A 25055-nucleotide genomic window follows, 5' to 3' on the forward strand; every position below is an offset into this window, starting at 1 on the left:
AATGCTTGAAAGCTACTGGTCTAGATCAGTGCTGTCCAACAGAAATATAAGGTGAGCCACATATGTAAAGAAAAAGTTCCATAAGCCACATGAAAAAAGTAAAAAAAAATAGGAAATTAATTTTAATAAAATATTTAACTCATATCAAAAATAATATCCTTTTAACATGTTATCAATATAAAAATTATTGAGCCATTTTACATTCTTTTTATACTAAGTCTTTGAAATCCAGGACGTATTTCACACTTACAGAACATCTCAGCTCAGACTAGCCACATTCAGTGGCAGTGGTCAAGAGCCACACTGGTAGCTCCTGCAGTAGGTAGTGCAGGTCAGGTTTTGCAACTACCTACCTTAGGCGGCAAACTCTAAATCCACTCTTAGCAGTGTGAATTTAAACTTAGGAACTAAACAAGATTGTAAACTCACACCAGTGGCTGGATCCCCCATCACATCCAACCCTAGAGATGGCACAGAAATTGAATCGATCTGTAAAAACTGTGAAAACCCTGAGGATATGTGTCTGTGCACATGTGTGCATGTATGTTGACAAACAGGGAGTGATGGGGCCAATGACAGCACAGGTTTTCTTGTTTTTGGTGCATCCTTCACCTTTTCCCAATGCTGGGCTTCAGCCTCTCCCTATGGGTATACATATCAGTCAAGGTAGCTGATACCTTCTGGGAAATACAAATTCATGTAGAAAAGTAATGAGATGTAGAAGGAGGTGCACCTCCTAGGAAAGCAAGAAACTGGACAACCTAGAATAGATGAAACAGATTAAATGCATCATACGGAAAGATAATTTAAATAAATATTCTCAAAGTGAAAAGAGTTCATATTGGTTACATGAGGGTTTCTCAACCTTGGCACCCTTGACATTTTGGGCTAGATAATTCTTTGTTGTGGTGGGGTGGGCTGTCCTGTACATTATGGGATGTTTAGCAGCAGCTCTGGCTTCTACCCACTAGATGCCAGTAGCACTACCCCACGTTGTGACAACCAAAAGTGTCCAAACATTGCTGAATGTTCCGATGGTGGGGGCAACAAAGTCACCCAACTGGATTTCATGAAGCAGGAACAATAAATCATGAAGAACCAATTCAAAACACTGTGAAAAATATAATGGTTGAAGTAAATAACTCAATAAATGGGTTATGTAGCAATATGGATCTAGGCCAAGAATGAATTATCGCATTGAAAAATCAGGTACAGGAAGTCTTCTAGAAGGTATTAGGAAGGGGTAAACATGAAAATATGAAAGTTAACAAACCTGGAGGATAGAAGTATCAATATCTACATCATAAGAGTACAGGAAGGGGAAAAATAGAGGGGAGGAAATATTTGTAGATACAATGTTTGCTAAATTCCCAGAACTAAAAAAAAAAATTCTCAGATTGAATGGGTACATAAAGGGCCAATCAGGAGAGACAGGAAAAATCTAATCTTAGACACATTAGAGTGAAATGAAAGAACATCAAAGAGAAAGAGCAACATCCAGAGAGAAAGAGCAGCTTTCCTATGAAGGAACAAGATAGAGATTGACACTAGACTTCTTAAAGCATTCTAAGGAGAGAGTAGGAGAAAGGAAGTAGGGATCAGGAAGGAAGGGGAAAAGAGAAACAAGAATTAAAAGTGGGCTTTGCAATCATTCAATAAACTTACCTCTACTGCAGTGTAACAGAAAAACCACTAAGCTTGGTGTAAGAAACCTTGGCTGAAGTCCCAACCCAGACTCTTTGGCACTTAAGACACAAAGCCAGGTAAAAAGTTAGATTCCACGGAAGGAAACGGGGTGGCTGTACTTTTGTAGTCCCAGTATTTGGGCTTCAGCTGTACAGATGGATCCAGTTCCTAGGACCTGATTCACGAGACTGATGTATGCATCAAGATGTTAATTTACTATTCATAATGGGTAAAACATCTTTCCAGGGAATTATAAATACACCTGGGCTTGTTATTCACAGCATTTCTCATCTCGGTTCTCAATTAATTACCAATTAATTACATATCAATTAGTGAATACTGAGTCAGAAAAATTAGTTGAATGATCGTGAGGAAAATGATTAATTTCCCCATCTCTTTAGTGTTATCATCCGATTTCAGTTTTTCTCTTGGCCACTGATGCTTAAATGTTAACCAATTCTTGCTCATCTCCCCGCCACTCTCCACTCCCTGCCCCCCCCCATGTTTCACAATCTTACATTATGTCAAATTAGATTAGTTTTATATTTCAGTCTTGAGATAACCATGAACATCATGATTGGACTTTCTTATCAAACATTTGCAGGACACCTCTTTAGGTTGGTTAAGTAAAAATAACCAATAGTTATTACGTGTTAGGTATCATATGTACATTATGTCATTTAATCCTCACACAACTCTATGAGGTAGGTACTGTTATTGTCCCTATTTTAGAAGTTGGGCAACTGGGGTAGTGTAAGTTAAGTAACTTGCTCCAGGTCATTCAGCTAGTAAGCAGGGTCAAAGGAAGCCAGTAAGACCTCAAAACCAACAACCTGAATAACTGCTAGATTTTCCCGGTGTCCTAGGCTCACTTTTCTTGTCTGCACCTATCTCACAGCGTTGTGAGATTCAAACGAGATAAAATATGCAGCAGGTTTTTAAACCTATGAAGCGTATTGCAAAATGGCACATACTATTTTAAAATATACAATTAAAATGCAGTCTATTTGTAATAATGGGTAACATAACACGAATACAGAACATATACATTTCACAATCACAAAATTCAGGTCCTTAAAAACTTTTTATTGAAATATAACATACATGCTATAAAGTTCACAAAACGTAAGCGTGCAGCTCAATTAATTTTTACAAAGCATAAATTGAAAAAAAACAAGTAACCGCCCCCAGATCAAAACATAAAACTTTACCAGTATCTCAGAAGCCTCCCTCTGGTAAATAGTATATGCTTTTAAATTAAAGACCTGGATTCGAATATTGATCTGGCATTTTGTCTTTAGGTCTTGGTTGAGTCATCTGTAACGTGAAGATAATAGTACCTTAAAAAACTGTTGAATTAAAGGTCACATAATGTAAAATGTCTATCGCAGTGCCTGAATATATCTGGTCTGTAATAAAGGTAATTATTATCGGGCAAAAGCACGAGGCGGTCCCTAACTCCCACTTCCTGTCTTTTTGTCACTCACTTTTGAAAGTTGCTCTTGCTCCTATTCCTTTTTCTCCTCCTTTCTCGCCCCTCCTACTGCCGTAAATGGCCCTCCAGAGCTGTCGTAAAATGCTCCTCCCCGCCCTCCATGTGGCGAAAACGCAATCACGCTTGACGGCGCAAGGTGGCTCAGCCGCAAGATGGCGGCGCTGGCGGAGGAGCAGACGGAGGTGGCGGTCAAGTTAGAGCCTGAGGGACCGCCGACGCTGCTACCTCCGCAGGCGGGGGACGGCGCTGGCGAGGGTGGCGGCGGCACAACCAACAACGGCCCCAACGGCGGCGGTGGGAACGTTGCGGCGTCGTCGTCGACCGGCGGGGATGGTGGGACCCCCAAACCCTCGGTGGCTGTCTCCGCCGTTGCCCCGGCGGGGGCGGCCCCGGTGCCCGCCGCTGCTCCGGAGGCCGGCGCTCCCCACGATCGACAGACTCTGCTGGCCGTGCTGCAGTTTCTACGGCAGAGCAACCTCCGCGAGGCCGAAGAGGCGCTGCGCCGTGAGGCCCGGCTGCTGGAGGAGGCAGTGGCGGGCTCCGGAGCCCCGGGAGAGGCGGACGGCGCCGGCGCTGAGACGGCTAGCGCGCTTCTTAGTCGGGTCACCGCCTCGGCCCCCGGCCCTGCGGCCCCCGACCCTCCGGTCAGCGGTGCTTCGGGGTCCGCCGCCGTCTCGGGCTTAGCGACAGGTCCTGCGGCTCCGGGGAAAGGTGAGCCGCGGGGTCCCGAGGAGGCAGGGCCGGCACGAAAGGGAGCGAGCCGGGAAGGCAGAGGCTGGCAGGCCTGCACCTCTGCGGGCTTGTTTTGAATTTCCTGGGCCCGCCTCTAGGGCCACATGCCCGCCCCTTTCCCTGGTGCGCCGGCTGCGCAGTCAAACCCTCTTCCGAGCTGTCAGTTCCAGCGAGAGGCTGTGGAGAGCTGTTGAGCTGAGGGATGTATGGGGACGGTGGGCGCGGAGAGGCGGGGACTTTCAAGCTTTTGGTCCCTTTCCTCTCATTTGGGCTCTTGAGCCTTGGTCAGGGATACATTAACACTAGCAATATTTGTACAGTTTTGTACTAGCGTACTTTTACTATAAATACTTTGTTATGTATCTTAATTTTCTCAGTTCCACTGTGAGGTAGACAGTACTTCTATTTTAGAGATGAGAAAACAGACTGAGAAAGGCCAAGGGACTTGCTTTGGACCACACAGCCAGGGAATGATGAATATAGTGCAGCCAGTCTCTCTCAAAATATAGGCTAACTAACATTGGTTTTAAATCTTTTAAAGGAATGCAGATTCTTGGGCGTCACTTCAGACTTAGTGAATCAGACCCTGTGCAGGTGGAGTCCGGGAATCTGCGTTTTAAAATAAATGCTTCCAAGGGGTACTGGTGTAGGGCAAAGTTTGAGAATCATTCACTTAGGAACAGGCGTTGGGCAGACCTGAGTTCAGTTTCTGTCTCTGTTGCTTTTACTTGTGTGATGCTGATTGTTATTCTTCCTAAGCTTGAGAGTTTTTTTTTTCCCCTCTATTAAATGGGTTATTGTGAGATTTATATATAATATACGTAAAATGTCTGGCACTGATAAGTTTATGCCTAGGTATCCATCCCTGACACCTGAGGCTTCCCCCCTCCCCTTTTGTATTTATGAGACCTAATCTTTGCAGCATTGCCAGAAGTGAAGTATGAATATGTAGCATTGTACCCCATAAGTAGAAATGTATGCAAATGTGATTGAGAGGAATCTTTTTTGAATGCTGAATTTTGTGAATGAACTATAAGATAGATGAATTATGTTGTTGGTTATTTTGTTGTAATCCCTCATCTCTTCAGAAACTTGACCTATTTTTTAGATTGTAACTCAGAAACCAGTAGGGAGGAAAAGAGCCATCAGAGTAAACTTCTAAAGAACTTCTCTAAAATTTGTGCAGTAAAGAGCATAACAGTATTATAATTGCAACTTAAAAATTTCCAACAAACTCTGATTCAATTGACAGGTGTATCATTGTTTGGTATTGAAGTATTACAAATAAATACTCATGCTTTTTGCCTTGAAATGATGGTTATGGAAATTGTTTTAAGCATATAAAATAGATTTGTCTTTTGGAAATATAAATAAGGCAAGTCCTTCCCACCATTAACATGCTTATATTTTATAGGGAGTGATAGATGTACATATGTGAAGGTAACAGGATAGGATGTGTTGCTGGACAGTTACAAAATATTTAGGTAGTTCAGAGAGCTGGAAATGTTACTCCAGGGCATAGCTTGGTGGTGGTGGGTGCCATTTGCACTGAGCCTTGAGAGAAGATTAAGATAGTTGTTTGATCTGCACATACCATGTTTTATAAAATTTGTCTTTAAAATAAGGTACCTCTAGGAAAAATATTGAATCTTTCTGTTATTGATTTGAAATTTTTATTTTAAGATATGGACAAACCGAAGGAATTTTGGATGGGTGACTGAAACAAAGTGAATCCCATTAAAAGATTATGTGATTGAGTTGGGGAAGAGCATTTGAGAGGAGAAGGACAAACATCTGAGAAACAGTTCACCTCTGGACCTTAGCAAAAACAGCCTTAGTCTCTTGGTGCATGTCAGGTCACTTTCCTGAAAGTTATTTTTCGTTTTTTAAACAGTTGGAAGTGTAGCTGTGGAAGACCAGCCGGATGTCAGTGCCGTGCTATCAGCCTACAACCAACAAGGAGACCCCACAATGTATGAAGAATACTATAGTGGACTGAAACACTTCATTGAATGTTCCTTGGACTGCCATCGGGCAGAGTTATCCCAACTCTTTTATCCCCTATTTGTACACATGTATTTGGAACTAGTCTACAATCAACATGAGAATGAAGCAAAATCATTCTTTGAGAAGTATGTGAATTTATGTATATATATAATATGTATATATAGCTATATATATATAATGAATGCACGCATCTGTAACTACACAAATGTAAGATTGCAACTCAAAAAGTACTTTATGAAGGAGAGGTACCTGGTGCTATGAGAACCTAAAATGAGGGATTTGATCTAGTTGCAGAAGTCAGGGAAGGCTCCCAGAGGAAGTGATGCTTGAGGTAGGATCTGAAGATTGAACAGGAGTTAACCAGGGGAAGAGAAGAGGGAGAAGCATGTGTGACAGCTCTGTGGCAGGAAGGATCATGGTAGGTACAGAGATGAAAGGCAAGTGTGGCTGGAGCAGAGTGTGAGGGTGGGGTGTGGTACAACAGGAAGCTGGCCGGTTGATTAGGGGCTGGAGCAGGCGGTTCTTGGGCCTTATTGAGGGTCTTTGTTTATCCTCAGAGCAGTAGGAGGTTGTATTGGATGGGATTAGATTTGGCTGAGATGCACTGAAAAGTCAAAACAATGTTGGCGTAAATAAAAGTTTATGTTTACTTTTATCCTAAGAGCAATATGAAGCTGTGTTAGGATTAGATTAGACTGAGAGTGACTGGACCCCAAACAGTAGAGGCTTGGATACGATAAAAGTTTATTTCTCTCTCTCATGAATGTAGGCAGTCTAGGACTGGTATGGAGTCCTTGATTATCAAGGACCCAGGCTCTGTTGATTTATTTTGTAGCTCTGACATCCTTGGCATGCGTTTTCCACCTGTGGTACAAGGTGATTCTCTGGCTCTAAGAAATCATATCAGCGTTACAGTCAGCAGGGAGGGCACACATCCTTCCTGGAAGTGACATATATTTCTCCCTTTTTTATGTCATTAGTCAATGGCCAAGGGAGGTAGGAAATATGGTCTTTACCTAGGTGTCTATGTGACAGCTAGTATTCAGGTGTTTTATTGTGGAGGAAGAAAGAAAAAAATGGATATTTGGGGACAGTGAGACATCTTTGCCAGAGAAGTCATTGAAGGACCATGTTATTATTAGATTTACATTTTGAAAGGACCTTTATGCAGTGGGGAAAACAGATGGTGGGGGACAGAGTGATTATAGATTGACCATTTTGGGGGTTATTGTACTGGTTCTCAACGGAAGGTAATATTATGCCTCCTTCCTCTGGGCTGTTTGAAACTGGAGGTGTTTTTGGTTGTCGTAATGACTAGGCTGGAGGGTCAGGTGTCTTAGGGATTCCAAAAGTTCCAATACGTGCAGGTAGTCCCACTTAGCAATGAATTTTTTGCCCCAAATACTAGTTGCAACCCTGTTGAGAAACACTGGACTAGGGTGTGAGAGCGTTGGTGAAGGGAAGTAGACATATTCGTGAGGCACTTGGTGAGTGATTGGATATGGAGGTGTAAGGGAGATGAAAGTATAATTGATAATCCCTAGGTTTCTGGCTCCCCTAGCTTTATAGGGGTGCTCATCACTGAGGTAGAAAACCCTAGAAGAGGACCGGTTCTGTCAGGTTGTAGAATAATCTTGAGTTCAGATTTGTTTATGCCTTTGACTTATTTAAGAGATGTCAAGTTGATAGATGGAGGATATATAAGGCTCTGAGCTTAGAGGAGAGGTAGGGACTGGAGCCATAAATTGGAGTGTGTGCAATATTGATGGATAGGGATGAGACTGTCTAGGAAGGAGTATGAACTAAGTCAGTGGGAGGGCTAGGCCTGGGCCTCAAGGAACTCCAACATTTGGAGTAGAAGAGATGACCAAGTAGAAGAGATATAAAAGGAGAGGCCAGAGAAGCAGGAAGAAAACCAGGAGAGTGTTGAGTTATAGAAGCCAAAGAAAAGGAGTGTTTTGAAGGAGGCAGTGCTGAACGGTTTAAATGAGAGCTCTTTGGTACAAGCAATAGACCCAGAAGCTAGAACTTGTCAGGTAACACAGGTGGTGATAATAGAGGAACAATAGAACTCAGGACTCCTGGCTTCTGTGTCATTATATTCATTCATTATTCTACAGTGCCTAATAGGAGGTATATAAGGCAAATGTCCTGTAGCTCACTGTTTCTGAAAGAGAAGATTAAGGCTGATGGTGACAGAATTTGTAAGCTCATTTTTCTTACAGTACTGTCATCAAAAAACCTCTTCTTCCAGTCTCATGGTGTAGCCATCTCCTCACATAGGAAGCTGGAATATCGTAGGGGACTGACTTTCTGTGTCCTTGTCATGGACAGTCTCAGCCCTTGCCAGGACCCCATGCTCAGATGAGCTTATCGGTGGCGACTAATACAACATCAGGAGGCTGAGATTTCTAATTTCATTCAAATCTTAGACAGAAACTCTTAACTCATGTCTTGATGAGTCATAATAGGGTAGCACAGGTAACAGTTTCGGAATCTACTGGCTGTGTGTCAGAGCCAGAGTCCTAGTATGTTTAATCATTTGTTTTCTAAATGTGTTTGCATTGTTTGCTGCTCTTTGTGAGTGTCAATATATGATCCTTACATTTTATTTTATTAGGATAATTAAGATTTGTAGAAACAAAAATACATTTAAATTTAGTAATTGTCATCAAGGCTGAAAGCTTTATTTAATTGCCTTTGGTAACGGTGAGTAAATGGAGTGCTCACTGTTTGGTATCAACACGTTTGTTCTTTAGTCATGTTATTAAAGTACGGATGTTTATTCTTTATATCTGGTATTAAGAATATGCGAAATCACTAAAAATGAAGGGTTTTGTGAGAATGTCATGTGTTGATTATTGTTGAGAGGCTGGGTGATAGGTACACTGAATTCCTTATAATAGTTTCTACTTTTGTATGTGTGTGAAATTTCCCATAATAAAAAGTTTTAAAAAGTGAGTTTTGAGAGAACATAAAATTTAGTAGAGCAAAGTTTCTAACATTTTCAAATGTCTACCAATGGTGGCATTCAAACGAGACTGTCTGCCAATGGTGGATAGCTTATCTTTCATTCATTTATGGTATTTATTTCAAATCCTCTTAAAATGTTTATGATGCATTTATTTATTAGAGAATTAAATTGGTCATTTTTAGGATGAATTCAGAACTGAATTGTAATCATTTTGAAATGCGTTACTTCTTATCCTACAGCTTAGTCCACGATTATTCAGACTACTACGTTGAAAATATTCTGGGATGTTTATAAATATATGGGGGAGAGGCAGATCCCTTAACGATTACATTGAAAAATGACTTTTTAAAATCACTGAAACAGGTTCCATGGAGATCAGGAATGTTATTACCAGGATGACCTTCGAGTATTATCTAGTCTTACCAAAAAGGAACACATGAAAGGGAATGAGACCATGTTGGATTTTCGAACAAGTAAATTTGTTCTGCGTATTTCCCGAGACTCGTACCAACTCTTGAAGAGGCATCTTCAGGAGAAACAGAACAATCAGATATGGAACATAGTTCAGGAGCACCTCTACATTGACATCTTTGATGGGATGCCGCGTAGTAAGCAACAGATAGATGCGATGGTGGGAAGTTTGGCAGGAGAGGCTAAACGAGAGGCAAACAAATCAAAGGTATGGGAATAAACCTAAGAACTATATAATGCAGATTATGAAAAATTGTAGCATTTCCATCTACATAATTTACACATTTTTCTTATAGCTAGTTTGGGAATAATTTTACACTGTATACCAAGTTTCATGTTCTAAGGATGATGTATATATTAGTGAGAATTTGGGAATGGATGTATTTAACAGAACCCTGACTACATTGGCAGAAGCAAGTAAGGGTTTTTCTCACATAAAATGAATTAAAGCAGAAGGCCCTCCTAGGCTGGTGTGAGGGTTCCACAGTGCCATCAAGGACCCTGGGTCCTTCTACTTTCTGCTCTGCCATCTTCAGAACGTGGCTTTCTTCATTGTGCTCACAGGTGGCTATTGCAGTGCCAGCTTTGCATCTGTATTCCAGGAAGGCAGAAGGGGGAGGATGAAAGACATACCTGCTGAATCTCTCCCTTTTTATCAGGAAAACAGTATTTTTTTCTAAAACACTACCCAGTATATCTGTGTGTACATCTATTGGCCAGAATGATATTATATGGCCATTGTATGGCTTCACGGGAGCCCGGGAACAGAAATGATTTTAACTGAGCATACTGCTGCTCCAACAAAATCAGGGTTCTGTTAGTAAGGAAGAAGGGGAGATTGGCTACTGGGTAGACAAGTACAGAATCTGCTTCAGGATATACATGACCCTATTGTAATTGTGATTCCTCCTATCAAGATATGAAAAGGATGTATTAATGAATAAAAAAGTAATTTAAAAAATTGGCTCCTTTGACTTGTAGGTATTTTTTGGTTTATTAAAAGAGCCAGAAATTGAGGTGCCTTTGGATGATGAGGATGAAGAAGGAGAAAATGAAGAAGGAAAACCTAAAAAGAAGAAGCCTAAAAAAGATAGTATCGGATCCAAAAGCAAAAAACAAGATCCCAATGCTCCACCTCAAAACAGGTGAGGAAAAAAACCTCAGGAACATGTGTGGAAGTTTAAGACAATGTTATAGATGGTTCAAGTTATTTAATATTCAGAGTAATTTCCAGTCTGTTTTTCTTTCACAGAATCCCTCTTCCTGAGTTGAAAGATTCAGATAAATTGGATAAGATCATGAATATGAAAGAAACCACCAAACGAGTACGCCTTGGGCCAGATTGTTTACCCTCAATTTGTTTCTATACATTCCTCAATGCTTACCAGGTTGGTAAAATGATTTGGCAATTTCTGGGAGAAAATTAGGAGTCATGAAAAATAGTGATTACCATTAAAAGTAACTTAGATGTCTTAACTAAAATGAAGATTTCTTCTTTAAACTCTTGATACAAATATGGCTTAAAGACAGCAGTTAGGAAAGCAGAATTGGACATTGCTCAGAATAGATAGAAGGCAATGTTTAAAAGACCTTTAGCGACTTGTAGGTACCAGAATCTTGCTTGTATGTGTCCTTCATTTCACTGATCAGAATTCTGCTAGCCTTTGAAAAAGGAGGAAGCTATGTGGTTCATCTCCCTTGAACTTAAGTACTTACGTAAACTTAATATTTTTTATTAAGAATTCTTCACATCTTTATGTCTGTAAGCCTCTATAGACATAAGGCTTTATAATAGGCTGCTGAGGATATATTTAGTAGAGTACAAAAATGATTAACATTTGCTTTATATGATGCACTCCAAATTCAGAGGGCAAAAGGGTAAATGACGTGTTCTCAAAGTAAGTGCTTTTGAACAGTTGATTTCAAAGGAGAATGAAATCTCAAATGATCTTTTATATGAGAAAAATAGCTATCATTATATATTCTCTAATATGTGATTATAATTTTTTCCCTAAAACAGTATCGTTTAGTGTGTGTGTGTGTGTGTGTGTGTGTGTGTGTGTGTGTGTGTGTGTGTGTGTATATACTTTTTTTTTTTTTAATTGGCAGGGCCTCACTGCAGTGGATGTCACTGATGATTCTAGTTTGATTGCTGGAGGTTTTGCAGATTCAACTGTCAGAGTGTGGTCTGTGACACCCAAAAAGCTTCGTAGTGTCAAACAAGCAGCAGGTAACTGAGATGACCTGTCAGGATATAAGCTCATTGTTAGTTTACACCAATCTTGATTCCAAGAAGTATACAGAAGACATTGTGATCTTAGCAGAATTTCACTTGATTTTACTAATAACATTGCCAACAGTGAAAAGTGCATTGGAGTGGCAATCAGGAGACTGGGGTGCTAGTCTGGTTTAATTTCACTGGTCCTCAGTTTTCTCATCTGTAGAATGAGGGCATTAGGCTAGAAAACTCCCTAAGGTTAAAAAATCTAACATTTTATGATTGTTTGCTTGTGAATTAAAAAAAAAAAAACTTTAAATAGTGGGAGAGTACTTTCTGTTTTAGCCATAAAAATGGCTAAAATGAACTAAGACCAGGGTTACATTTTAAAGAAAGTTTCTTGCTAACTGTATTGTTAAACAAGATAATACATTTTCAATAATTTCTTTTAATATTTCTGTAGTTTCCTTTTGTGAAACATGGTGATATAATGGATAAATTTGAGTTTCAGCCCTAGTTCCAACACTAAGTAGCTGTGTGCACTCTGGCATATTATTAACTGTTCTGAACCTCACTTTCTTCTCTTATACACTGGGATGATAGCACCTAATTTAGAGGCATTAGCACAGTGGTTGGTATGCGGGAGGAACAGTTCAAATGTTAGTTCTTCTCCTGAACTGTGATGTAATTGCCTTAAAATGTTTTAATGAATGTACTTTAAAAAATTAACATTTCTGGACCATTTTAGATCTTAGCCTCATAGATAAAGAATCTGATGATGTCTTAGAAAGAATCATGGATGAGAAAACAGCAAGTGAGTTGAAGATTTTGTATGGTCACAGTGGGCCCGTCTATGGAGCCAGCTTCAGTCCAGATAGGTAAAATACAAACAAAAGAATTAAATACTGCTGTATTACATTGAGATTATATGAAAGTTAACTACTGGGAACATTATGAGAATGTTGGGGAAAATTCCTTTAGAAAAATCTTGTGGTTGCCTATCATTCATTCTTTTTTTTTTTGCGGTACGCGGGCCTCTCACTGTTGTGGCCTCTCCCGTTGTGGAGCACAGGCTCCGGATGCACAGGCTCAGCGGCCTTGGCTCATGGGCCCAGCCGCTCCGCGGCATGTGGGATCTTCCCGGACCGGGGCACATACCCGTGTCCCGTGCATCGGTAGGCGGACTCTCAACCACTGTGCCACCAGGGAAGCCCCGTTATCTTTTATTATTACTAATTTTTTGTAGAGAATTATTTTATTATCCTTCAAAATTTTTTTAAAATTCATTTTTATTGGAGTATAGTTGCTTTACATTGTTGTGTTAGTTTCTGCTGTACAGCAAAGTGAATCAGCTATATGTATACATGTATCCCCTTTTTTGGATTTCCTTCCTATTTAGGTCACCACAGAGCACTGAGTAGAGTTCCCTGTGCTATACAGTAGGTTCTCATTAGTTATCTATTTTATACATAGTAGTGCATTATCTTTTAGCATCTTGCCCTCTGCTGATTTATATTGGGGTACTGGTGTATAATACCCAAATTTACAGAATCAGGATACATAGCTTTGGGTTTGCTGGTTATAAAAATCAGCTTTAGTTTTGTGTAACTCCAGTAGGGGTTGAATTTCTTCTTTGGGTTCTTTCTTTGGGTTTTGTGGCTACTGCTGTCTTCTGTCATCTCCAAATTCACAACAGATTACTGATATTAAAGGCATATTACCTATCAATTGAAGATTTATCTTTGTATAATCAAAAGAACTAAGAGAATACTGAAAAGGGAATTTGAAACCCACAAATGTGTTTGCCTATTTCTCATGATCTCTAACATTCTGTAGAAATGCAGGGAGGGTATTTTGTTATAATAATACCATCTGTATCTTATTTGATAGATAATAGCTTTCAATCCATCAAGATTTTCATCCTTATGAAACTTTGAGAATGAGGATTTTTGTTATTTTATAGGATTTAGCCAGATGGTACATTTTTACTTGAGGGAAACTTCTGATTTCATTGAAAACCGTAGTACTTTCTGAGTAATTCAGCTTTTCTGTTCATTTCTGAAGAAGGTAGAGTATTATTCTCTCGTTATAGTGTTTTTTGTTTTGGCTTTTTTTTTTTTTTGGGTCCAAAAGATGTTTACTTCTAAATTCTTACACAACTTTTACAGGATATGAAAATAGCATCTCCATTTTGAAGTAAAAAATTAAGTTTTAAGTGACATATCACATTTCTTAGAAGCCTTTCTCAGGTGACCTTATTTGATCATACTTTTTGTCATTACATCTTTGGTATTTTTTTTTCAAAGAACTGTGATTTTCCTCTTAATAGATAATGTTTTAAAAATAATCTAGCCTCATTCAGTAGGTGCTCGGTAGATGTAGAGTGTCACGGCTAACATTAGTTAGTACTTTCAACTCTTGTTATCTACTGTGAATTTCATGTATAAATTAAAAGTGAGATGTAGCATGTCAGTTAGCTATGTTTAATATATACAAATGTACATAGAAACTGGACAGGTAACTAAGTTATTCTAGGAATCGAATGTACTACCTTCTTTTCTCTCAGGAACTACCTGCTTTCCTCTTCAGAAGATGGAACTGTTAGATTGTGGAGTCTTCAAACATTTACCTGCTTGGTGGGATATAAAGGACACAACTATCCAGTGTGGGACACACAGTTTTCTCCATATGGATATTATTTTGTGTCAGGGGGCCACGACCGAGTAGCTCGGTAAGAACATTATGAGCTTAGGACTGGGCCTATTCAAGGAACAGAATGGTTTCTTGTTGGGAATTAGAAACTCCAGCCAAACTCATTTTTTGCTTCTATTATTCAGGATCAACATTTTGAGAACGTCAGCATTTATAGGTCCTTATTTGAAAACGAATTTGGGACAGGAATATTACTGTCTGCAATTATGTCTATACCAAGAGTCCATGCCCTCCCCTTCCCCAACTGGATGCTAAACCTTGTCTTTTACAACCACTGTGAGCATGTTTATTTCCCTGTCATCTCCTTAGAAGTTGAGGATGAGGTGTCTTGGGTTAGAAACTAATTATGTGGTGGCCAAAACTAGGGAAAAATACTCTTCTATAAGTTAGACTAGGAGTTGGAGTGGGGGGTGTACATACAGAGAGCTAAAGGATTATAGAATTAAAAAATTTTTGTACCGTATCAGTTAGTTTTTCTTAAGAATGTTTAGGGAATTCCCTGGCGGTCCAGTGGTTAGGACTCTGCGCTTTCACTGCCGAGGGCACGAGTTCAATCCCTGGTCAGGGAACTAAGATCCCACAAGCCGCACTGCGGCCAAAAAAAAAAAGAATGTTTAGTCTCAGTCATTCCATCTTCTTTCCCTCAGGTAACTAGTGAGTGGGACCCATTTGGAGCTAACAGTTCACATGGTGGTTTCTATATTTATTTTGGATAGAATTTTGGCATTTCACAGTTATCTAATTACCTTCTTTTGTTTTCAATAATTTTTTTTAAAAGGCTCTGGGCTACAGATCACTATCAGCCTTTAAGGATATTTGCTGGCCATCTTGCTGATGTGAATTGTACCAGATTCCATCCCAATTCTAATTATGTTGCTACGGGCTCTGCAGACAGAACTGTGCGGCTCTGGGATGTCCTGAATGGGAACTGTGTAAGGATCTTCACTGGACACAAGGTATTTTATACCTTCATTATTCCAGCACACAAGGTTCTTTTGAGATAAAAATAGTTTAAAAATTAACCAGATGGATGGACCTAGAGTCTGTCATACAGAGTGAAGTAAGTCTGAAAGAGAAAAACAAATACCATATGCTAACACATATATATGGAATCTAAAAAAAAATGGTTCTGATGAACCTAGGGGCAGGACAGGAATAAAGACGCAGACGTAGGGAATGGACTTGAGAACACGGGGAGGGGGAAGGGTAAGCTGGGACGGAGTGAGAGAGTAGCATTGACATATATACACTACCAAATGTAAAATAGGTAGTGGGAAGCAGCTGCATAGCACAGGGAGATCAGCTCGGTGCTTTGTGACCACCTAGAGTGGTGGGAGGGAGGCGCAAGAGGGAGGGGATATGGGGATATATGTATATGTATAGCTGATTCACTTTGTTATACAGCAGAAACTAACACAACATTGTAAAGCAATTATATACCCCAATAAAGATGTTAAAAAAAAAATTAACCAGTGACACATTTTAAAGATACTATTCGCACCACTAGACTTTATAATTCTTTTGTCTTATTTTCTTAGGTATTTTTAACCCTATTTTTGATTCTTTCCATGGACTTCTTTTCTAGGGACCAATTCATTCCTTGACATTTTCTCCCAATGGGAGATTCCTGGCTACAGGAGCAACAGATGGCAGAGTACTCCTTTGGGATATTGGACATGGTTTGATGGTTGGAGAATTAAAAGGCCACAGTGATACAGTCTGTTCACTTAGATTTAGTAGAGATGGTGAAATTTTGGCATCAGGTAAATGACTAGAAATGGCTTTGTGGTAAAGGGTCAATGGTATATTTAAAGGAAGCACTGAATGTTGACCATTGTAAAATTAAGTCCTGCTGTTTTTTAAGTTTTGCTTCTCCTTAGCCATGATTCCAGATTGTTATCCTATATGTATGTTGACTTTTCAGGTTAAAACTACTGCTTGAAGTGCTTCTTTAGAGGGAAGAGTTATTAATCAAGTTTAGATTTTTTTCACCAGGAATAAAAAGCAAATGCATAAAGCATACTTGACAGAATCTCAGAATCTAAATAGGGCAGATGCTACTAAATGATTTCCTTTGATCTCCCCTTAGGTTCAATGGATAATACAGTACGGTTATGGGATGCTATCAAAGCATTTGAAGATTTAGAGACTGATGACTTTACTACAGCCACTGGGCATATAAATTTACCTGAGAATTCACAGGAGTTATTGTTGGGAACATATATGACCAAATCAACACCAGTTGTACACCTCCATTTTACTAGAAGAAACTTGGTTCTAGCTGCAGGAGCTTATAGTCCGCAATAAACCATCGATAAAGACCTTTGGAAGCTACTGTTTGAAAAAGGGAGACTAAAAGCAAATACCTCAGTGATTAATATTTAAGCTACAAAGAATGTTTTGTCTATATGGATCTGGAAGTATGCTGCTTGGAAAATCTGAACAGGATAGTTCCACATTTCTATAGCAACCACATTTAACTAATTTCCGTTAGTTGAATAAGAGGTATTATGTTCATGGAGGGGACATTTATGGTGCTTTGGATTTTGTGGAAACTATGCATCACCTGTTCGAATGCTATTTTAATTTATTATGTTTAGAAAAAAATCAGTAGATTTCAGTAATTCATCCTGCTTCAAGGTTCAAATTGAGTAATATAATACCATCCTGAATTTTAGCTGAAGAATTCTGTGAGCATGTATGTTCCTGCTGTACAAATGTAGTTACCGTATGGCACTCAAGTACTATGTTACATGGTTCACTAGCATGTTTGCTTGGCCCATGATTAGTGGAATGTACGTGAACTGGGTGAGGTGAACTACAATTCCTTTCTGAGAAATAGATGAAGTACAACCACCCACCGACATCTGAATTTATACCGGTTGGATCGAGTGCACGCACACACTCTGTAAACCAGGTGAAGAAATTAACTTCCATGTTCTACTTCAGCTAAAATGGCTACATACAACCTAGTACACTTGAAGTCAGACATTTCAATTGCTTACCTCCAGTACTGAGCCTTGCTTTGGGAAACTAAAAGATTTAGACCAAGTCACTGCCAGTTTTTTGCCTTTGTTGCATTTTGTACAGTTTTTATATTTTTGATATCTTGTAAATAAAGACAACCAGCTTTTCCAGGTTCATAATTTATTGTACAAATTGGGTATCACATGATGAGTTGACATTAGCTTCTTCAGGCATGGGAACTTAACAGATGAGGTGCAGTTGAGAATCCTATAAACAAAACAAAAATTGTTTAGACACCAATGTGTTCAACTCTACTTTTAAGACATTCAGTAATTACTAGTACAAGACTATCCGTGAACCCCCCTGAAATTGAATGCAAATTCATTAGATTCTCAAAGGAGTCAGTAACCCCCCAAAATTTAGGTGTCTCTCAGCTTAATACAATTTAACACTCCCCCTTTAACAAAAGAGCTGCCAATAATTCAGTATGATGCTAAACGTATACCATTAGAAAAGCCTAGTACATAGAATAACATCTTTTTTCATAAAGTAGTATTTTAAACAGTAGAAAACAGGGAGGGTGTATTATCCCCATTGTAAAAACAAAGTTAGGAGGAACCTAACATGAAAAATTGGGCAAAAAACTGCCTGTCAGGAACAAGCCATGGGCCACTGCATTCCGGGATATGCAGTCAGTCCCTTAAGGTCAATAGTTTTGTGATTGGAAAAGTTTTTAAGAGGAAAGGAAAAAATTTTCTGTCATGGAGGGCTACATTAGATAAAGATCTGGGTTTGGGGTTTTGTGTTTTCTGCACCTCATCTACCGCCAACACAACAAATATTTACTCAAGCAAGGGCAAATGGGGGTTGGGTGGCACTATAAGAAGAAAATGAAGTCTAGGGGGATTTAAGGAAAAGACAGAATGGCTTACATAAAAATTGAAACTAGCAAAAACCAAGATATATTTGCAACTGATTTAAAAGGCTGGTTAATAACTATTAAGAGAGCTTATACAAGAGAGAGAAGGTCTTCACAAAGAGAAGGTCCCAAATGTTAAATGAGAAGAACACAGAATGTTAAGAAAAATACAAGTGGTAAACAAATGGAAAAAATATACAACTTTATCAAAAAGAAATTATTTTTACTCCTCAAATTAACAAAAATCAGAAACTGATGTTATTCAACACTGCCTGGGGAAGAAAGCTAGGCACCCCACAACCCTCTGGGAAGGCGCTTCACCTTAAGAAAACAGTCACAGATACAAACATTTCATGCTCAAAGGCATTCACTGTAATGTTATTTATATTAAGAAAAAATTCTAGTAGGAGACATTTCCTCTGTGAAATAAATCATATACCCATGAGCACTCATGCATTCAAATTATAGAGAACATGCATGTTACAAGACAAAATTACAGATATGGATCATAGCCACTAGAAACCAAACAAATATATTAAAAAAGAGCTAAACCGAAATGTTAACGAAAATTGTCAGGGTAATGGGGACATGGACAATATTTTTCTTTCTTTTTTTTTTCTTGAATGTAATAAAATTTGAACAATATACTTGTATAGTGGGGGGGAAAACCCTAAGATCAAAATGGCAAAGTTATATAAAGTCTTAAATGTTAATTTCTTACCGTTTATGTTGCTTTCACAGCTGGAGTTTTTTTAGACCTTAACTTAAAGTATAAAACTATCAAAGCAATACCTCCATATGTGGCCAGTACACACTGAAAAAGAAAGGAAAAAGTAAACAAGAGTTGTCACATCTATTTTATTCTAAAACAACTGCTTAAAGGTATCATTAATACTTACATTCATTCTCCCTGTGAGAGTGTAAGAGTTGAAATATTTTTTGATACCAGTGAATTGGAACTGGGCATCAGTTTCTGGACCTGCCATGATTTCAATCTTTTAAAAAAAGAAAGAAAGCAACAAATTGGTTTGGATGCAATTTAAAAGAAAAAAATTTTTTAATTAAAAATTTCAAAAAAATTCATTACATATAAATGTTGTAAATTTTATGTATGCCTCACCCAACAAAGCAGCAGAAAAACGGTGGAAAAAACCTTGCTGATAAGAGAAACGTTTGGAAGGAGGACTTTATCTTGGTTGTTATCACACAACACTCCAGAATATATATCAAATCACTCGGCACAGGAAGAGAACACAGTAGTCTTTAAGTCCATCCTCTGACTCAATATTGGTTGATGTTTTCATTCCTGGCTCTATCTATACCACAGTACACTGTACCTGGAATTAATCAGTTTTAAGACTAGCTGAAAGCTGGAGCTTGTGATACTTTTCAAAGTTCCTCAGAGGGGTAGCCACCAACTAAACAGCTCACCTTGCAACCCCTCTTTTTACAGTTTTTCTTATAAATTTAGGACCTCCATGGGAAGGAGGAGAAGGGGTCATTTACTAAATGGAGTTGATACATACTAACTATTGGTGGGGGCGGGGAGCTGAAATCCTTACTCCTTACACCAAAACAGATCAAAAGATTTAAATGTAAAAGTGAAGCCAAAATATCCTGAAGAAAACATGGGCAAATATTTTAATCATCTTAGGGAAGGGAAAATATAAAGGTGGCCAAATGCAAAAAGGTGAAACATACATCACCTAATGATCAAAGAAATGTAAAATGAGACCAATATTTAGCCATCAGGCTACAAAGATAAATTTATGATAATTAGCAGTAGTAGTGGGAATGTGGGAAAATAAGGATTCTCTCTGTTGCCTGGAGGGAGTGTAAACTGGTACAACCTCCCTAATATGCAATTCTTCTGCAATAGCTATCAAATTAAAAACTTAGCATACCCTTTTACCTAGCTGGTTCGTTTGTTCGCCAGGAATTTATCCTTATAGAAATATTACAAAGTAGAAACATATAGTATGGTTCAAAAATGGTAAATGAAATAGTTTATGAAAATAAAGAAGAACTAGAAGTCCGTCTACAGGAGACTGATAAGTGATGGTTTCCACTGAAGGAAACAGAATGCATGGAGATCTTTATATATAGACATGGAATGATGTCCTCATGCACGCAGGTCTTTATGTACTGACATGGAAACACGTCCCAATGTCATGTTAAATATTTTAAAAATCCTATTTCTGGACATTATAGAGCACATCAATGGTTCTCAAAGTCTGGTCCCCACACTGTCACTATTCATGGAAACTTGTTAGAAATGAAAATTCTCAGGCCTATTGAATCAGAAACCCTGAGTCCCAACAATCTGTTTTAATATGCCCTCTAGGTGATTCTGATGTATGTTAAAAGTTTGAAAAACACTGCAGTAACAGAGACAAAACGAGATGCTTATTAGTAATTATATTGGGAAAAAAACCTGGAAGAATATATAGCAAACTTTAAAACGGGGTTACATTTATAGAACCTATGTATTTCACAAAGGCGTGTATTTCTTTTATAATAAAAAATAGTAAAGGCACATTCAAAGGTCACCAGAACAACACTCGAAAATTCGTCTGTATGACCGCCTATCTACCACGACCGACGCCACGCCGAGTCGATTGGCAATATAAACGAGCCGGTCGAGGTCCGGTCGAGATTGGTAGGCAGTGGCAGTGACTCAGTTGGCTCTTGATGAAATGGAAGCGGGAGAGACCTGCGAGGAAGTTGTTGCTATGGAAACTGGCACTCTCCAGTTTACCATTCAAAGGCCTTCAGAGGCATTCCCGTGCATAGAATTGGCAATGAAACTTTGGACAAATGACCTTAATTTTGAAAACTGTTTCAAGAAAGTTCTTGTAGCAATGAAGGATTCCAAACTTCCCTGGGCCACCTTAGGGGCCTTGGCCAGTTCAGGCCCAGTAGGAAAATCTCCATTAAAAGAAATCTTTATGATATAGCTTTCATATTAATTGTTTTATTTTAGTAAACTTATTAAACACATGCTTTCCCATTCATCTTCAGGACAGATTTTTGGATTCTCATAGTGTCAAGTAGGTTTCTCGGAGAAACCCTACAGAAAACAAGGGCTTAACTTTGTCCAATTATTAACTGATAATTCCGACTACCTTGTGTTTAACAAACATTTTCAGAAGGTGAAATGGTGTACAATTGAAACAATATTAAGGTGCTTTGAACTTCTCTCCACACAATATAGAAGGAAGGCTGATGTTTGCAATATTACACAGAGGACTAATTCTGACTGCAGGGAAAGGCACAGTACAGGAACTGCAATTTAGTCTAGGCTGTAAAGAAAGACTCTTAAAAAACGCTGCGATGGAGGGGAAACAGAGATAAACAACGGGAGCAAAGCCTGCAAGCACTTGGGTCTGCTTCCTCAGCAAATTGCAGGTTACTTTTGGGCAAACATCAGGAATCCTCGTGTTAGAGGGTACTTTGTGGAATAACTGAACTGAAACTTGCTTTCCTTCTGAGTCATACTTCAGTTTAGAAAGACATTAATGAAAAATACCTAGACTAAACTGTACTAACTGCTAAACTGTAGCCTATGGCAGAGTCTAAGCGATGGGGTCTTCGCTTGTTTCTAATTAAGGGGCGAACTGCTATTAAGTATAATTAATCTTTCCACGCCTCTCTTCACCTGTAAAATGGGCCCTTCAGAAACTACCCTCGCTACTTTCTGTTTCTGGGTACTGCTGTTGTGTCGGACCGGACACCCACCTGGATTGGTGAGATGACGCGGTAAAGGAGGCAAAGACGAGGGAGAGCCGCTCACGTACCAGAAGCAGCCTCTTGCACTTAAAGGAGTTTACAGCTCTCTATTCTGGCTACCTCCTAGGAAAGGCCTTCCCCACTGATCGAACAGATTGAAATCTAACCCGCTTATCGCGGGCTCGGCGAAGCGCAGAAGGCGGGCTACACTCACTCGCGCTTGACAAAGGCTGCAGCGCAGCTAAAGGAGGCCTAGCTGGACAGCTTCCTAAGCACAGCTCAGTGCAAACAAACTGCTTTGCGCATACAGTGGGAAAGAGGTTAACATGACCAGAGGGGGTCAAAAGCCCGAGTTCTCATCCAATATTACGTCACTGGGTGACCTTGGGACACTCCCTTCGCTGCGGGCCTTTTTCTCCACTGGAAAATGCATTCTAAGGGCTTCTATGAGCTGGGGGAAAGGGGCCTTTACCTCGCACCAAAGCTTCCCAGCCACTGTCCGAACCCTCAAGCCCGGCCCTCATTTTCTCTAATTTCTTTTCCATTCACCATCACTCTCCCCCGCCCAACGCCCCCCACCCAAAGCGAAGACCTCGCGGTGTGCCCGAACCAGGAAACGGTCGGATTCTAGGCCAGCCCCACAAAGCGGAGCCGCCAGGTTCGAGCCCGGGTTCCCCTCCACACCCACCTTCCAAAACGAGCAGACCCCGCTGCAAGTGTCCTTCAACTGACGAAGCTGCTCCTCAGCCCCGCCGGAAGAAGCCGCCTCCCCCGCAAACGTTCAACGGGCCTTACGGATTCGGCCCTCCGTGCCGACTGGCTACGGCTCTAAGTCCCGCCCTTCCGCTTCCTGTCTCTAAATGGCTCGCCCCCCCCCACCCCGCCCCGCCCTATAGGACTCGGTAGGAGGCTTTGAGCCCGCCCACGCTTCCGGAAGAGCAGCTTTGGGCTGCTGGTGTCTAGACTCCGCGTGTGTGATTACAGTGGCTCGGCCTCCGAAGTAGAAGTGCTGGCGTCCTGGGGCTGGTGAGTGGGGGTAAAAGGCGACAAGGGTGGAAACTGAGTGGCTTCCAGGTCTGTCCCAGTACTAGGTCCTCTGGATCCCTGCCATGCACCCGCAGTGCCGGGTGAGTGGTTGGGCTCCGAAGCCGGCTCTGCTGGAGTGGTCCCTGTAACGTCAGAATATGTCCCCAGGAAGTAGCTCAAGGCCCTTCTTTGTCGCGGGATCAGTTTACTCTTTGAAGCTTCAGTTTCGCCTTGTCTGAAATGAGATTAAGGGTCAAATTCCTAATAAACTGGACGGCATTGCTTGTTCTATTTCTACCAAACACATCCATTCCTGATTCCAACTCCTAGGCTCCCTCTAGGTCTTCACCTCTTTCACAGTCTCAAGCCTTTTTAGATTCCTATTCCCAAGTGTCTCTCAGAACCAACCCCTATCTTCTATTCTCACTTTTAGCTATTCAGTAGTTCTGGTTCTTATGATTTCTCTGTTGTACCGCAGTTGAATCCTTGTACCCGGTGTACCTTCCTTCTGTCCTATTTCCCTGTCCAATCTATAGCCTGAAGTATATATATTTTTTGTTACTTTCTGTCTTTCCCTCTTCTTAAGGCTCTGACTTGCCAAAGTGAACGTTAATCTATTCACACCTGATGAAAGATCTGACACAAAAAGCCCAACGTGTCTTTTAAAATTTAACTCCAATTATTATGCTTTATTCGCCTTGTAATCTAGTTGAACAGTTCTTCAAAGAAAGGCAAGATCAAGCTTTTGAGCAGCTTGACAGACATTGCTGGTGCTTATCGAAATAATTGTGTTTTTTTTCCTATTTCCATGCTTTTTCTCGTATTCCTTCTGTTTTTCCCTTTCCACCTGTCAAAATTTTATTCATCTTTTAACATTCAGCTCAAACGCATCTTTTTTAGGAAGCTTTCCTCCTTTGCTGAAGCCTCATTATTTCCTACCTCCTTGTTGATAGTTTATAATCTGATTTGTATTTTAGATAGTTTGCGTAATTGTTTTATCTTCTTAAAAGTGTGTGTATTCTTTGAAGGTAGGGGGTTATGTATTCATCTGTGTATCTGTGACTTAACTGAAGCTGCTTAATGATATTTACTACATTGAAACTAACTTCTTTTACTGGAGAAAAATGTGTGGACTTGTGGTTTTGAAGCAAAGACCTTTGGAAAGATGAATTATGGGTTATCTGTTGCCTGGCATCAAACCATCCATTTCTTAGTCCTGAATGCTGTCCAGCACATTCGTGCTAGAAGGCTCTATCTCTTGCCCATTGATCACAACCTTGACACTAAGGATACAACTCACCTATTCTTTGCATTGTTTTTAGGACACCCAAACACGGCAACCATGGAAGAAAGCTTCCCCCGAGGGGGTACAAGAAAGACCCACAAATCAGAGAAAGAGAAAGCTTTCCAGCAGTCATTTGAACAAGATAACTTATTTAATGTAAGTGGTGTGCTTTTTTTTTTTTTTTTTTTTTTTTTTTTTTTTCCTTTTTGCGGTATGCGGGCCTCTCACTGTTGTGGCCTCTCCCGTTGCGGAGCACAGGCCCCGGATGCGCAGGCCCAGCGGCCATGGCTCACGGGCCCAGCCGCTCCGCGGCATATGGGATCCTCCCAGACCGGGGCACGAACCCGTATGGTGTGCTTTTTTGATAAGACTCACTGAACACTTTCTCTCTAGTGTCCTTATGGAGAATGAGCCTCGTTTGAGAATGTGTGGTTTTCCAGATTGGATTCTTGTTGAAGTCTACTTTTATAAATTAAACTTGTTAGAGAGTCCTTGCCACCACAAGGCTATATCTTTTGCAGTATGGCATTTAGTATTTGAGTTTGCAGTGCCATTGTTCCTTTCTTTCTTTCTTTGGCCACGTCGCCCGGCTTGTGGGATCTTAATTCCCTGACCAGGGATCCAACCCGCGTCCTTGGCAGTGAAAGCACGGAGTCCTAACCACTGGACCGCTGGGGAATTCCCTGTTTCTTATTCTTAGAAACTTACCATGTTGATTAAGGATGGAGAGAAAACAGTTTGATCACTGCATTTTTTTTTTTTTTTTGGCGGTACGCGGGCCTCTCACTGTTGTGGCCTCTCTCGTTGCGGAGCACAGGCTCCGGACGCACAGGC

The 25055-nt window shown here is 40.1% G+C and overlaps 3 protein-coding genes across 4 annotated transcripts in view; 2 read left to right on the plus strand and 1 right to left on the minus strand.

Annotated features, from left to right (window-relative positions):
- Window positions 1–3253: 3253 nt before the first annotated feature.
- On the plus strand, window positions 3254–17429 carry TAF5 (TATA-box binding protein associated factor 5). The gene is made up of 11 exons (XM_082644343.1): window positions 3254–3892; window positions 5808–6045; window positions 9258–9573; window positions 10347–10510; window positions 10618–10753; window positions 11475–11595; window positions 12332–12461; window positions 14150–14314; window positions 15074–15251; window positions 15881–16058; window positions 16385–17429. Exons 1-11 carry the CDS (start codon window positions 3334–3336, stop codon window positions 16600–16602), a joined length of 2403 nt encoding a protein of 800 aa, XP_082500469.1. The 5' UTR covers window positions 3254–3333; the 3' UTR covers window positions 16603–17429.
- ATP5MK (ATP synthase membrane subunit k) lies at window positions 17426–22742 on the minus strand. Its single transcript, XM_082644354.1, has 4 exons — window positions 22599–22742; window positions 19081–19176; window positions 18903–18995; window positions 17426–17529 (listed from the first exon to the last, which is right to left on the minus strand). The coding sequence occupies exons 2-3, from the start codon at window positions 19165–19167 to the stop codon at window positions 18906–18908; spliced, it is 177 nt and encodes a 58-aa protein (XP_082500480.1). The 5' UTR covers window positions 19168–19176; window positions 22599–22742; the 3' UTR covers window positions 17426–17529; window positions 18903–18905.
- A 91-nt stretch (window positions 22743–22833) lies between these two features.
- Window positions 22834–25055, plus strand: part of PDCD11 (programmed cell death 11) — a 42668-nt gene continuing 40446 nt past the window's right edge. For both annotated transcript variants that reach the window (XM_082611365.1, XM_082611366.1), the window contains exons 1-2: window positions 22834–22936; window positions 24259–24377. In XM_082611365.1, coding sequence (XP_082467491.1) covers window positions 24279–24377 — 99 coding nt within the window. In that variant the 5' untranslated portion in view covers window positions 22834–22936; window positions 24259–24278. The remainder of the gene's footprint in view (window positions 22937–24258; window positions 24378–25055) is intronic.

This window comes from Mesoplodon mirus (genome assembly GCF_964341445.2).
Source record: "Mesoplodon mirus genome assembly, chromosome: 2".
NCBI classification, from domain to species: domain Eukaryota; kingdom Metazoa; phylum Chordata; class Mammalia; order Artiodactyla; family Ziphiidae; genus Mesoplodon; species Mesoplodon mirus.